The 16282-nt window shown below is 37.7% G+C and overlaps 3 protein-coding genes across 3 annotated transcripts; all 3 read left to right on the forward strand.

Moving 5' to 3' along the window:
* Positions 1-27: 27 nt before the first annotated feature.
* Positions 28-9769, forward strand: LOC117575034 (transforming growth factor-beta-induced protein ig-h3). The gene is given in 10 exon segments (XM_034259113.2): positions 28-80; positions 507-612; positions 3470-3810; positions 3871-4012; positions 6749-6940; positions 7068-7353; positions 7420-7779; positions 7782-7893; positions 8280-8962; positions 9024-9769. Coding segments are annotated over 9 exon segments (2670 nt in total). The 5' UTR covers positions 28-80; positions 507-547; the 3' UTR covers positions 9513-9769.
* A 1218-nt stretch (positions 9770-10987) lies between these two features.
* On the forward strand, positions 10988-12336 carry LOC117575795 (uncharacterized). The gene is made up of 2 exons (XM_034260171.2): positions 10988-12001; positions 12151-12336. The coding sequence occupies exons 1-2, from the start codon at positions 11007-11009 to the stop codon at positions 12209-12211; spliced, it is 1056 nt and encodes a 351-aa protein (XP_034116062.1). The 5' UTR covers positions 10988-11006; the 3' UTR covers positions 12212-12336.
* A 1185-nt stretch (positions 12337-13521) lies between these two features.
* On the forward strand, positions 13522-15735 carry LOC117575823 (uncharacterized). The gene is made up of 4 exons (XM_034260227.2): positions 13522-13830; positions 13899-14340; positions 14399-14772; positions 15470-15735. The coding sequence occupies exons 1-4, from the start codon at positions 13685-13687 to the stop codon at positions 15546-15548; spliced, it is 1041 nt and encodes a 346-aa protein (XP_034116118.1). The 5' UTR covers positions 13522-13684; the 3' UTR covers positions 15549-15735.
* Positions 15736-16282: the final 547 nt, after the last annotated feature.

Below are 16282 nucleotides of genomic sequence, written 5' to 3' on the forward strand. Positions count from 1 at the left end.
GCGCATTCTATGTCAGTTAGTCTTCAACTGTCGCTCAAAACGTGAACATCGTCGGGAAACACGGCAAATTGTTAGTAATCGTGAGTGAGCGTTTTTGCGTTTTAGTGAAGAGGACTCAAAGGCAGTATTTTATATTTTGTATGTACATAAATACATAAATACAAATGCCACTGGATAATACGACTTGCTTCGATGAAAATGTTATATGTGTGGCAATTTTGCAAGGCAATTAATGTAGCATTGTAGATGCGCATAGTGATAAACGTATAATTAATGTATGAAGACTGTAGAAATTTTTCTTTTATAATTTCCGACCAACTGTCCACATTCACCTACATAAATGTTGTATACGAGTATTCACCCAACTCTAAGACAGAGTGCACATTACCGTGGAAAACCAGTATTTTCCGTTTGAGTCTAGTCTCATATCTCGAGTTTACCATTCGATCCAGAGATTGCTAGATGCATTGATATCACTTTCTGTTATTATATTTATTTAATTTTAGCTTCAAAGAAGGTAATTTATTTATATTTCACAAAGAGAAGGATGCCAAAGCTGTGGGCATGTCTGCTGTTGGTCAGCTTCGTGCAAGCTGGGCCTTTTTATAGCGAGTAAGTAACTTAAATGGGTTCACATTTTGAAATCTTTGTGTGGTTTTTGTGTCCGACCTTTAGTATCTAGTACCATACCATACCGTTTGCACCCTATAATAGCTCATGTACATTCAATTTAACATAGCTTGGTATTTGTCTTTCAGTAGTTTAACTTCAGAATTATAAAGCTGCTCAGAGTTTTACAAATCACTAAATTAGAAATACATTTTCTTTTGGATATCACACTAATTAAAAATATAAGCAATAATATTTTTAACATTTATTTGGTTATTATCATAAGTTTGGTGCAGTCCAAATGCGACATTTTTAACCATCTAGAAACAAACCATATCAACTGACTATATTTATTAACATTTTATTCAAATAAGAAAATGGTAACTTTAACATTTTTATAGTTCTGTGCCCATTGACACAACATAAAACTGAGGTAAATGCGAGTTCAGTTGTTTATGATATTTGTACAAGCACTTTAAGTGCTTGCTCAGAGAAATTTTCTCATTTACAACAATATTGACTTTGCAAAAAACAAGCGCTAAATGATAAGGCAAATATAGTGTAGCAAAAAAAAATGAGTCTTCAGCAACAGAGAACAAAACAAACAGAAATGAAACCCCCGAAATCGCGGAAAGAAAGTCGAATTTTGTTGACCTCAATTTAAAGACTAAATCCAAAAAAGAATTGACATAAGGGTGTTGGACTATAAGCATACCCTGCACACCGTAAACTACAACTTCTTTTATTTAGACTGACTTTTACAAATCTCAACGTCAAAATCAAAAAGCCAGTTCTTTGTTAGGGCCCAAAAAGAGATAGTTAAAGCAAATGGAAATAAATTGCACATACTTGTAACTATAAACACAGAGAATTTCGATCGAAATGTGGCACACTAAAACGCCGCAAAGATCATTTAACCCCACAGTTCAAGTTTTTACGAAAGGCAAATTACAACAGTAAAAACAACTTCGATGAGAACAATGCCCACTAAAAGTAGGTCATCGACTTAAGGGCATCCACAAGGCACTGCGATGGAGTTAGCGATGCAGATGGAGTCTGATAGATGATGAGTATATCTTTCAGATCGTCGGTTGCATACGTAAGTCTATTCCACATGGCTAACCACGTAGCAAACGTGGCAACACAAGCTGTAGACCCTAAGAGTACAGTGTGTAACTTAACTTAATGATAGTTAACTTTCGTTTTGACACATTTTTGGGTGACAATAATAACTTTGCCCACGCAAATTGCTAAGCACAAACCCAATTATCTTTTAACACCTCCATAGATGCAATTTCAGACTAGGTTTCGCCCCAATTTAATGCATTAATAATCATTCAACACTGATTTGTTCTACACGTTGCGCTCTATGGTCCATTTTTAATTAAATCACCCAGCTATGGCCAATTAGACCTAACCAGATTCGGGTCGATCGCTCATTGACGGTCTGTTGTGGTCAATAGCTTTCGCTTTGGTATAATATGCATTTTTTAATGGCCAACGGAAAGTTCTAAAAGTTTCTTCGAATGGTTTGGTTTCAATAGAAAGAAATATATAAAAAAAAATTCTCAGTAAATGGAAAATTTTCAAAATTTATTAAATGTCTCAGCTATGTGAATAAGGTTTTCATTTTCAACAGCCTGATGAAATTTAGTAGATTCAACTCTTGATTAGCAAGCAAGTCCAAGGCAAGTTCAAACCAATTATTTCCCTCATCTCAAATCTTGGTCGTGACGTGTCCAAGCTCATGAAAAACAGTAAAAAACACTGGAATCAAGCGAACTCAAGCCTAAGCCCTTGTTCGCGAGTCGCGACGCAAAACATGACTCATTTGAGTACAAGATGAAGGTGTCATAAAATAACGAAAACATTTCAAGAAGGCAGAAGTAAGATCGCAGCAAACCGACCGTGGATACTATAAAAATTTGTTATGTTTGCCATTTCCAGCATATTATTTAAAGCGTATTTACTTTTTTTTACTCAGTTGTTTTTTAACGTCTTTTTGTTTTAATGAACTTCCGTGGCGCGCATTTATAATGAGGGTGATCAACAAAGAAGGTCCCGAATATGTTACAAAGAAACAAAAGTTATTTATATTATATATTAGCGATGTGTGTATTGTTTATGTATTCAAGAATATGTGTATACTTGTATGTGGGTGCGTACATTGAGATATAAGAAAAGTTAAGTGACAAAGTCAATAGAAAGCGGTAAAAAAAATTAGTTTGCCTAAAGCGTTCAAATGAATCACCTGCGATAAAGTTGGAAACAATATGTATAATAATATGTACATATGTACATAAATGGGAGTTTTTGGTGAAGCAGTTATATTTATACTCCTAAAAACAAGAGACATAAATCCCATTTGTTAAATGACACGGGGATGCAACGCATTTTGTTTGCCAATTTTGCAACTTTGTTTCGGGAATTTGAAAAAAATTAGTTTTCATTTGATTTTTATTATGTTAGCTTCACAGTTAATGGAGTCAAATAATTGGTATGCAGCACATGGAAATGCTGCGCGAAACAATTGCTAAACAATGGGCACGATCAGAGCATATACTGTATACTATACTGCTATATATTGTATATGTATATACATATATATGTAGATAGAATGTTAAGTCAGACCGGAGCTTCTGCTTTTATGAGAGAAACAATGGAAGGCATATGAATTATGAGCGGAATCCGTTTTAGGGTTAAGTTCCGTGGGTTTGAATTTACATACATGAAACAGCTCACAACTTACCACACACACACACATATTAAAAACTAAACACAATCTAACCACAAAGGAAACACCACACGCAACACACACTAAACAAACACCCGACTCCCACTTCATTCTCCTCCTCGACAGCTTTATGCAACATTTAACACGACCATTGCCACTCCATCGCACGCTCTTTGGGCCCATTCCATTTGCACCGCTAGAACCACTACGTGCTCAGCCATCTCAGCGTGTTGCAAGCGTTTGGACTGCACCACCACCAGCCTCGCTGATGGTCCAGCAGCAACGCCCGCAAGCGCAACTTAATGCCCCACTGTTACCACCCTACAGTAGCAGCTATGGCAGCGACGGGATCACCGACACCGAGTTCATTCCTCTGGAGCAACAACAGCAACAACCACAAGGACGTCAGGATGCAGTTACCACAGCCGTCACATCGCAGCAGCACACTTCGGCTCAGAAACCTTTCAGTAGGTCTCAGATTCTTCAGGCCATTAAATGTTTTAGTAATGATATGTCTTCTTGTACAGATGTCGACACCATCACTACGGATATAAACTCTCCCAATCCAGCTGTGTTCTTCCAGCAATCGTTTCCCTTCTTCGGCAATGAATTCTTCAACTCGTTCGGTGGCTTCGGGTTCGGCAATGCTCAGGAGCCTTGGTGGAAAGGGTGAGTGTCAAATGATAATAGTTTATATATTCTAGTTTTACGTGTGTATATAGAAATCATTTTCAAATACAAATTATATAAATACAATTAAGCATATTGCATTTCTGCGAATTTGGTCAGGTCATATCAATTTGAATTAATTGGATTTAAGAAATATTTTATTTAGATTATTTCATAATTAGGAAATATATGGTCCTATGTTATTTAAATATAATTATTCTTCCGTAATTTGTGGATTTGATTTAAAAATGCTAATTCACATAAATAATATTATAATTGTAGTAATTTAAGGAGAAGACAATAATTTGATTATGCTAGGAATATTATTTGTAAATTTAAATAACAAGTCAGAAAGCCCCAGTCGAGTGCGCTCGACTGGAAGATACCAGCTACCCCACTTTGAATAACATCCAATAGTGCAGTATTCGTTTTTTTTTTTTTTGGCAAAAATTTGACCAGCCTGCAAACAGAACAAGTGCTGTCGAAAAAAAATATATTTATTTCTCTCAGATCTGAGACGGAAGTGGCTATGTCGTCTCGTCCGTCGACCCTGATCGAGAGTATATATACTTTGTATGTAGTATCGGATATGCCTCTTTCTGCCTGTTATATACATTTCCAGCCTACACAAAGTTTTAATACCATCCCTTTCCACCTTCTATAGAGGGTATAACGACAATTTGTTAAGTACAATAGAAATACATTTGAATGATTGGCTGTTGTCAAATATTAAAGGCTTAAAAGATTTTATTTTTTAAAATCTATTGGAGTACTAGCATATTATTTAGTTCTTTTTTCTAATCTCAACACTTAAGTGCTTATGATGTTCTTGGCATTTTGGTAATTAACACATCACAATGTCAAGTTCATTTGAGTTATTAAATATTATTTTGATTCGTAGCATCTCCCGACTTATCTTCATCCGCTGGAACTTCTGTGTATTCGAAATACTTATATAATTATACTTAAATAGTTGTGCTTATAATAAATACAAAAATAATGATTTTAAATGATATTCATTCACAATAACAATAGTTTATTCATTATATGAGAAATTCAGATGGTGAGTTGCTTTACAAGTGTTTATATACCTGCTACCCATAGGGTAGGAGGGTATTATCACTTTACGCCTATAGGAAATATACATAACATGCAAAAAAAAAACATCTTCGACATCATAGAGTGTAATTATTTTTTGTTGACACTACAAAGGCTACAGCAGCGTCTTCATTTCATTGTTTGACAATTTGGTATATATTGTACTCTATGGTATACTTGAATGTACTAGTAAATCGATACACAAAAAATAGTTCTCGATATATTTTTTGGCATATTAATTTTTTTATATTTTAACGATAATACCTCTGTCACACTAATTTGCTTTTGTTGAATATAAGTAGGGTATCTCACAGTTGAGCACGCTCTACTAATGCTTTCTTACTAGCTTTTTTTCGCATGGTAATGGTTTCTCAATTAATTGCTCTGACTGCTGAATACAAACTGGCTTTTTATATATAGTACATAAATGGTATAGATATTGACTCGTGTGCAGTTTCTTAAAATCTTATTAAAGCAAAATTGAGATATCTATTCAGTCGGTTGCTCGTTGCATTTGCTTGTGTTGAACCTATAGCGAAAATGAAATGAGAGACACAGCAATTGAAAAATTAGCGCTAACTACAAAATGAGTACATGAATACATATACATCTGTACATCGGTACATCTCCACATCTGTACGTTTCCATGCTTATAACGAGAGATTTCAAAAACTATGGCCACACAATGTGCCCCTTTGTAGTGTACACACACACAAGTCACAAGTAATTGAATTGAAGGCAGGCAAAGCTGTTGAGCTGTTAATTCCACAGAGCTTTTACCTTATCATCATATACGAGTATATTTACTATACATATCTTCCATGTATGAATTCGTAACGTAAACATTAATCAACGCTCAGATTGATGGACAGATATGCTATTCATGGGGTGCGTTTATTGAATGCTGACTAACAGTAGTAAATAAATGGATTGTGGTACCATAAGATCTGAAATCTAAAGTTGTATCTATGGAAATTATGAGTACATTGACTTTTAATTTGCAAGTCTGTGAATTAGAAGGTAATAATAGTTCTAATCATTTTGAGGGATAGTGGGCACCTGAATTATCGGGTCAACGAAACACGATAAAATGCAACATGTAAGCAGTAAAGTTATAATCTTAGATCATCGAAAGTTAAGAAAAAACTGTATAAATTGACGAATTCAATTTAAGGAGTAGAAGTATAAAACAGTTTAACCCTTTCGGGACGGGGTTTTATTTCGAAAACCAAGATAGTTAGAGAAAATCCTTTTTCAGATTCTGAAAGATGACTAAAAATAATTATGTACTGCATACTTGGAAATCCTGAATTCGTCCTTTTATCCTGGGACATATAATCCCAATCCGAAGATATTCACCGTTACTTTTTTGTTTACATTATGAAATAGACACTTAAAACTGTGTTTGGGATATTTCACAAGTGCTCTAGCATTAAAATTATAGAAAATACGATGCAATGAAAAATTTTGGGACGTATTGTCCAAGTATGCAATGAAAAATTTTGGGACGTATTGTCCCAGTAGTCCCGAAGTAGTTATTTCACTGTTTTATTTTTAAATCGAACTCAGCCATTAATACTTGAGCTCAATTAAAACGTAAATCCGTAAATAATCAATATGTTTTTCTTCAAATTGCAGACCAAACGTGTGTACCGAAAAAGAGGAAAGCGAAGGCGCAATCACGGAAACCGATGGTGATGAAAGCGTAGACACCTTTGGTCAGGAACGTGATGGCGCTGGCAGCGTTGTCCGATCACCACTTTTTGGCCAGTTCCACTTCAGCGTGAACTCCTGCGCCGAAAAGCCCAACAAGCACGTCTGCACTAAAATGTAAGTGGGGCAACAACTCTGCGAACGTTGAATGAAGAAATTGCAGCAAAGTCAGCAATCTGCATAAGCTTAATGCCAAAGTTGCGTATTCACGATGTGTAATTCATTTTTCATTTCTTGCGAACAGCGTAAATCAAAATGGCAAAAAGAAGACGCTGACTCTGACACGCCAATGCTGTCACGGCTATGGACGACCACGCAACTCCGACTTCAATACACCTTGTGAAAAGATTGAGATCAAAGATATCGAAGCCACTGCAGCTGATATGGGAGCCAAACAGTTCATTGCGTCTGCCAAGAGTGCAGGAGAACTTGGCGATATGCTGGCCAGCAATAGTGGCAAGAAAGTTACTGTGTTTGTGCCTCTCGATACCGCTTTCCAGGAATATCGTGGAGAACATCAGCAGGAGAACGTAAGAGAATAATCAATGCAATTTCTGAAATTGTTCTAAAGTTATTTCTTTTAAATACAAACGCAGAACGTCGAGGACTCGAAAACCGATACATCAAAAACATCGTCAATCTACAAACTGCACTCTGTTATAGGCGATGTCCAGCTGGAAGATGTGCCCAATGAGCAACTGCTGCAAACCGAACTTCCCGGCCAGAAGATTCGCATTAACAGTTATCAGCTGCCGCCCGCTTTAGGTCTAGAACCTTATCGTTACGCAGCGAATTGTGTACCCATTGAGAAGCACGATAAGCTGTCGGAACAGGCTCTAGTGCACACACTGAATGGCGTCCTCAAGCCTATAAGTAAAACAGTAATGGACATCATACGTGATCGTACCGATTTGTCCATAATGCGTGCCGTGCTCGAGAAGACAAACATCAGTGCCACATGCTAGAGGCCGATAAGCCCGTCACCATATTAGTGCCTACAGATGCGGCTTTTGATAAACTGGACCCACATTTTAGACGAACTCTTAAAGAGGGACGTAGCTGCGCTTCTAGTGAGTAAAATCGACTCTAATTTTAAAACTACGTCTGCTATTGGATTTTTTTCGCTTTGCGAAGGCGGCTGCTCTGAGATCTATACGTTCATACAGAAAGACAGTTTATGGGGTCGGAAATCCCTCCTTCTGTCTGTTAGAGGGATTTCCTACCGGCACATACATACTAAGAAGACCCTTCTGCCCTATGGGTAGTGCGTATAATCCCTTTCTATGATTGTCAAACAGGGAATTGAAAATACATATTTCAATTACAACCACGGTAAACTGCTTATGTGCACTGCTTGCATTGGGAGTATGTGGCTCTGTAAGCAGTTCACTGCTTATTTTAACTCAAAGGGCCAATTTTATATTATTTATTAATAGTAATTGAATCTCTTTTTTAGATATTCTGAAAAACCACATGCTAGATCTGACTTTCTGTTCGTTGGCAACTTTGCCTGGTGCCAAGACGACAGCTTATAACCTTCTTGGCGAGCCACTACTATTTAATCGCACCCAGCATAACCAGAATTCAACAGTGGAGAGTGCAGTCTATATCAATAATGTGGCTAAGATTCTGAATGCTGATATTATGGGCACAAACGGAGTGCTTCACGTCATTGACACAATTATGCCAACGGAATCTGCTCTTCCAATGACTTCGTTGATTTCGCAGAAAAATTTGACCATCTTCAAGCAGCTGCTTGAGGCCTCTGGCTTCGATGATCAATTCGATGATTTGGACAACGTCACAATATTCGCTCCCACGGATAAGGCATTACAACACTCGCAATGGGCACGTTTGGTTGCAGAGAAACCCGAAACTTTGAAAGGCAATCAAGATTTGTTAAAGTTCCTCAACTACCATGTGGTCAAACCCATGATTAAGACATGCGATCTCTCAGAGAGTTCGCTGCCAACAGTAGAGGGCTCGAGTGTCCGCCTCAACCTATACTCCACACATGCACTCTTCTCGGACGTAATGAACAGGGCCACTGTAAACTGTGCTCGTCTTGTACACTTTGATGACGAGAGCTGTGGATCGGTGTTGCATCAAGTGGATCGTGCATTAACACCACCTCAGAACGTAAGATTAATATATTATCTATGCGATATTATTTTAATATTTCTCTTCTTTTTCTCTAAAGAATCTTCTGAAGTCACTGGAGGCTAATCCAAACTACAGTAAGTTCCTGGAATTGGTTCGTAAGGCAAACTTGACACATTTGCTGGCCAATGAATCAGACAGCTTCACGTTGCTGGTACCCAAGAACGATGTGTTCGACGAGCTCAGCGAATCCAGCGAGTCAAAGGCTTCTACACAGAGTCAGGCCGAATTAGAGGCACAGGTGAAGACCCATATTGTGAACGATGTAGTCTGCTGTGCTGGCATCATACCTACCAACTGGCCATTTGTGCGCTCCATTGAATCCATTTCGGGTCAACACCTTCGCATCACCCGTGATCGTCGTCCCAAAATCGAAAACGCTGGTGTCACCAAATGCGATGTGATTGCCACAAATGGCATTCTACATGAGATAAACGATGTGATTGTTCCTCGGCCATCTCAACAGCATCGTCGACCACATCTTCCTCCCAATTATCAGTCCCAAGGCGACTTTGACGTTTTCTTCTAAGTACTGCGATTGCTTCTGAGGCAATAAAATATATATAGAGAAATATCTCATTCTTTGTCTATATTATATAATATGCGAAAATATTTATATATTTAAAAATGATTTACGAGTATCAATTGGATCGATTGGAAACTCACATAAGCAAAATACAGCTATAGTTACAAATATCTCTGATAAATAAAATAAATAGAATTATAAACAAGTAAGAAAGCTACAGTCGAGTGTGCTCGACTGTGAGATACCCGCTACCCATTTTGAGTAAAAGCAATATATTTTGCGGTATTATTCTCAAACATACCAATTATACTACAAAAATACTAAAAATATATTTTGGGGTATTATTATAAGAAATATACCAAATATACTAAAAAATACTAAAAATATCACCAAATGGTATATTTGGTATATCGATATAGTACCGCATTCAAAATATACCATTGACGGCACAATATACCAGATTGTCGGCCAAAGCAAAAATTAGACCCCTAGTAAGTAGGCGTTTTGCCCATACAAAAGTATTTCTTTAATAACTTCGACAATTTTTATCTGATCGCAACCAAATTTTCAGGAATCATAACTACTATAGTAGTTATTATATATACCAAAATTCGCAATTCTAGCTTTATAATTACGCTTGTTATTCGATTTTTTTGATTTGCGGGGGCGGAAGTGGGCGTGGCAAAAATTTGAAACAAACTTGATCTGCGTGCAAACATAACAAATGCTGTCGAAAAAAAAATTATAGCTCTATCTCTTATAGTCTCTGAGATCTAGGTGTTCATACGGACGGACGGACGGACAGACGGACAGACACACAGACGGACAGACGGACATGGCTAGATCGTCTCGGCTGTTCACGCTGATCAAGAATATATATACTTTATAGGGTCGGAGATGCCTCCTTCTACCTGTTACATACATTTCCTGCCGGCACAAAGTTATAATACCCTTCTACCCTATGGGTAGCGGGTATAAAAATCTATACTTGATAAACAATCATTACCGAACCTCTTGATAACAAGTAGTATGACATACTATAATAAGAGACCACAGATAAGAGAGGCACACAGAGGAATTAACTGCATCTAACACTGATCGCCTCGCAGATAATCTGCGACCAGCATTTATGAAATTAATTTTCTAGAATTAACTTTACTTATGCCAAGCTAACTTGGCTTTTTTAGCTTTAATATTCGTAGCTAGATCTGCTTGCGTTCGTAGTAATAATTGAATAATACAGATTTATACAACAACAACAAAAACAGCACATGTAAGAGTATAGTCACAATTCAACTTTTTACTTGTTTTTACTTTTTCCTACTGAGTCTACATGAAAGAGAATAGAATATTGTATCTGAAGAGAATTCTATTTACAGAAGAGCGCTTTGTCGCGCCTTTGTTATACACACTGTAAGCTCATTCTGTAGAGTTTCTTTTGAGTGTGTATTTGTGTGCTTCGAAAACGAATATAAACATCTGTCAAGCTAGAGGCAAATGTGCAGTTTAATTGTAACTACAGCGATGACAGGAACACTTCCAGCCACCTTCGTAAAAGGTTTTCATAACGAGGAGCTCGTCCGACGAATGGAATACCGCACTTTAGGCAGCACAGGTTTAAAAGTCTCCACTCTGGCACTTGGAGGTGCCACTTTGAGCGTTCTTTTTGACAAAAAATTTGATCAGGAGGAGGGCATCAAAACAGTGCACGAGGCAATCAAGTCTGGCATCAACTACATTGATACTGCACCCTTCTATGGCCAGGGCGAGTCGGAGAGGTTGCTCGGTCTAGCTCTCAAGGATGTTCCTCGGGAGGCTTACTACATTGCTACAAAGGTGGCACGCTATGAACTTGATCCCGATCGCATGTTTAATTTCACGGCCGAAAAAACCCGTGAAAGTGTAAAGAAGAGCTTGGATCTGCTAGGATTGGATTATGTAGATGTGCTACAAGTGCATGATGTGGACGCTGCACCAAGTCTAGATATGGTGCTCAACGAGACTATTCCCGTGCTAGAGGAGTATGTAAAGGCCGGCAAGGCACGATTCATTGGTATCACAGCATATGATGTGGATGCTCTTAAGGAATGCGCTGAGCGTGCTAAGGGTCGTGTCCAAGTGGTGCTCTCCTATGCCCGCTACACTCTTCTGGATAACACTCTTCTGAGAAATATGAAGGCCTTCAAGGAGCTGCATGTTGGAGTTATATGTGCAGCAGCCCATGCATTGGGTCTGCTCTCTAATGCTGGTCCACAAGCTTGGCACCCCGGCAGCCAAGAGTTGCAATCTGTAGGCAAACAAGCAGCCGAAGTATGCAAACAACGTGGCGTGGAGCTGGGTAAATTGGCCATGTATTACACCATGCAGCTAGAGGATGCTTCCACCTTCTTGATCGGCATACCCAATCGTCATCTGCTGCAGCTCAACCTGGATGTGGTCTTCAACGGCTTGACAGCCACGGAACAGGAAGTGTTGCAGTATCTGCGCGAAAAGTGAGTACTCATTAACCAGTTTTGCGAAATTGTGCAATTCGGATTTGGTGTTAGCATTGCGTCAGGGGCACTCGAACTTGGCCTATGCCAACAACCGGTTTAAATATACTCCGCAACTAAAACTATTTTGTATCATATGTTTTTTGCAGTGTATTCAAGCAGTCCTATAGCTGGGGATCCACACTATCAACTGTTGGAGACTTTAAATAGACCCAAACCAAAGGATAGACGCCTATCATGAAATGGCAGCATTTAAAGCATTTAATTACTTGTATATTATCTGTATAATGAACAATATAACAATACATATAATAAAATCAAATTTTATAATTGTACTTTCATTTTTTGCTGACTATGTTTCGTATCACTTTTAACTTAAATATTTATTTACATTTACTGGAACGGAATCAAGCAGAAATTTGTCACTGTGGACTATATTTTGTTCGAGTATTTACCAATTAAGCCCAATTAGTTAGATCCCTGCAATCGTGAATCGTGATCTGTACAATTTCTTTTACATACGTATGTACTACATACAGTGGGGTGCAAAGGTGAGTTTGCATGTTTACATGTTTGCATATGTAACACAGTCCATTTGGATGCGAATAAAACAGAAAGTAGTAAAGCAAACACATTACTTTTTTTTTTACTTATTCTACATTTAATATACTTCTACAAATAACATGAAACAATTAACAGTTAGAATTGCAGAAAAAAATAATGTGAAAAACAAAAAAAACCCATGTACTCACTTATCATCCTTTGCCACTTCAATTATGTTATCAACCAAAAAAATTTTATTATTTCAAATTTACAATAACATTAATATGTAGTCCACAAGCCCTTATTTTTTTGACTCGTTTTGGCATACTTTCAACCAAATTTTTTAAATTTGATTAGGTATGAGGTTTGATTCATATTACCCTTTGTTCGATTGAGCTGTCTCTTCAGAAATGACCATAAATTTTCAACTGTATTGAGGTTCGGACTTTTAAGCAATATTGCTTTTCCTTTTTTTCTGCTATTCTAACTATTAATTGTTTTATGTTATTTTGTAGTAAAAGGTGAAAAAATTGTTGTGTTTGCTTACATGTACTCACTTTTGCTCCCCACTGTATATGCAAGCATCGATTTACTTATTCAAATAAAAAGATAAGCACTTCGAGTACGTATGTAGGTAGTGTATATATGTAATATCAACGAGATAATCAAATTCATTTATATTTTGGGATTTTTAAACACTATCTAAATGAAATCCAACATATGCATATCTTTGAAATAGCATTGCTATTCAAACACAAATATATTTGGCATATTCATCTGCATTGTGGATTAACTCCATTTTCTGTGAACCACCCCTGTGCTCATGCTCTCCAAACACGCCTTTTTTAATCTCTTTACACACAAAAGATCGGAGAGTTTTGATGAATTTTGTTTGCAACTTTGCTTGTGTGCTCTTTAAGTTAACAAACACTTCACACACTAGTAAACATACACATACAATCATTGAACGACGTAGACAATTCTGTTCCTTGATAATGAAAGCGAAAAGTCAGAGAATCATACAATAAATTGTTGAATTGACTATCAGTACTGCTTGTGGCCTCCTGGTCGGTTGAACGAATTTCGCCAGAGTGCGAAACAAATTAAACAAAGCTAAAAATAAATAAATACGATTGGAGAATGTCTGGAACATTACCAGCCACTTATGTGAAGGGTTTTCACGATGAGGAGCAAGTGAAGCGTATGGAATACCGCAAGTTTGGAAACACAAATCTACAAGTCTCCAAAATTTCATTTGGCGGCGGTGCGCTCTGTGCGAACTATGGGTATGCTTTGAAGAGAACGTAAGATGCAGAACGAGCGCTCTTTAAATAAGAGAAATATTAACTTACAGCTTCGAATTAGATGAGGGCATTCGAACTGTGCATGAAGCTTTGAAAGCTGGCGTCAATTACATTGACACTGCTCCTTGGTATGGTCAAGGGCGTTCGGAGGAAGTTCTGGGTCAGGCACTGAAGGATGTGCCCAGGGAAGCCTACTACATTGCCACCAAGGTGGCCCGCTATGAGCTCGACTACGATCATATGTTTGACTTCAGTGCAAAGAAGACTCGTGAGAGCGTGGAAAAGAGTCTGCAGCTGCTTGGATTGGACTATGTGGATGTCATCCAAATACATGACATTGAATTCGCCCCTGACTTGGATATCGTGCTCAACGAAACGTTGCCCACGCTAGAGCAGTTGGTCAAGGAGGGCAAGGCCAAATACATTGGCGTATCCGCCTATCCATTATCTGTGCTGAAGGAATGCATTTCACTTGCCAAGGGCAGATTCGATGTAAATTGCATATACTTGTACATCTTTTAATGGTCGTTAATGTCAATTTTTATTCCAGACGGTGCTCGTATATGCGCGTTACACTCTCACTGATCACTCTTTGCTCGACTACTTGGACTTCTTCAAGTCTCAGAACTTGGGCATTGTTTGTGCCGCAGCCCATGCCCTAGGTTTGCTTACAAACGCCGGGCCACAGCCGTGGCATCCGGCCAGCGATGATCAAAAGCAAGTGGCACAGCGAGCGTCTAAGGTGTGCAAGGATCGTGGCGTTGAGCTGGGCAAGCTGGCCATGTATTACACCATCCAACTAAGCGATGTGAGCACCTTTCTTACCGGCATGCAGACCCGCCAGCTGCTCAAAACGAACTTGTCTGCCTTTTACGACGGCCTCAATGCTCAGGAGCAGGAAGTGTTGCAGCATCTCAGAGAAAAGTGAGTGGCGCTCGGAAGTGCACCGAAATTGTGCAACTCGAATACAATGTTACTATTGCGTCATATCCGACTCTGATTCCGAGTCGCAACTCGCAACAACAACTAGAGTCAGTGTCGAATTAGCCAACTCGTAGTCCCCTGCCCAGTACGAGTTTGACTTCAAGTCCGAGTGCGCTTCACCTGTCAGTTCATTCATGTGCACATTCAAAGTCAATCTTGGCCATCGGTGCAGTAGGCAGACATTGCTTCCCCTTTCTCTTTTCCTTTAGCTATGTTACCATCACCTGATTGTCTGCAATCGAACACATCGCATAGCAATGTTGAACTTGTTTTTAGATTCGCATCCATATGAATCATGGTTATGCACTTTGAATTTTATTTATTTATTTTATAATACTCGACAGTTATTAGACACGATGGTTTTATGACTTTATTTATTTATTTTATAATACTCGACAGTTATTTGGCCATTATGCCATTATGTCAAGCTAGTTAAAAGAATGGAGAAAAAAGTGGAAACGTAATATCATTGCACTCGTCAAGTATTCTGATGTTCATGTTCATATTATTCATATTCATTTTTTGCTATATTTCGATTTCAGGTATATTATTAATGCAGCTTTCATGATTTTTTTGTTTTTTTTTTGTTTAATTTTAAATAATCTCCTTAAACTAATTCTTTCTTTCAATTTTCCAGCGTCTTGACGAAGCCTTTTCACTGGGAGGGTAATGAACTGGAAATATACTGGAAAGCACTTAAAAGCAAAAGGGCTTAAATAATGTTGGATCATGATATTCATTTCATTCAATATAGTCAAGTGTATTATTGTGTAGTATCTATCACTTGAAGAACGCATGAGGTTTTGATATAGATAAGAGCAACACAAATATAGCATATAAATATGGGGTTATTGACTTTCAACTGACCTATAACTATTAATAAAATCGATTTTAAATTGCAAATAATCTATGAATCCATAATACTAATCAGTAATTGAGAATTTTGTTATAAGGCACAGGCAATAATAATAATAATATTATTATAGAGAAATCACAAGAAATTTTGGAACTAAATTCATTCTAGGAAAGACTGATTAATATGAAAATATGACATTATGGAATCAAAGTTATCAATTAGCCAGAAAGAAACCTCGAAACAAACTCCTCAATTAACCAGTTGAGGCTACAATTTTATGGCCTAACCAGCTGAGATTAACTTTATACAAATCCATTTGGCTATCTCACTAATTGACTGAGCTTGCGAAATGCAGTTTTATATATGTATATGGTTGTCAAAAAAAAGTAAATAGCAAAAGATATACTGCGACTTCCACCTTTCGCTGCCATGGTCAGGATGCCAACCTGCCTACCAGTCGATTAATACACTAATTAAGTTTTAATTAACGCAATTGTTAATTGGAAATATGTACAAGTAAAACGAAAAACAAGAGCCGGGATTAGTTGTTGTTATCGTTGTAAAGAGAACTGAAGCGTCAAAACGCGCTGCGTT

Source organism: Drosophila albomicans, chromosome 2R (genome assembly GCF_009650485.2).
Source record: "Drosophila albomicans strain 15112-1751.03 chromosome 2R, ASM965048v2, whole genome shotgun sequence".
NCBI lineage: Eukaryota > Metazoa > Arthropoda > Insecta > Diptera > Drosophilidae > Drosophila > Drosophila albomicans.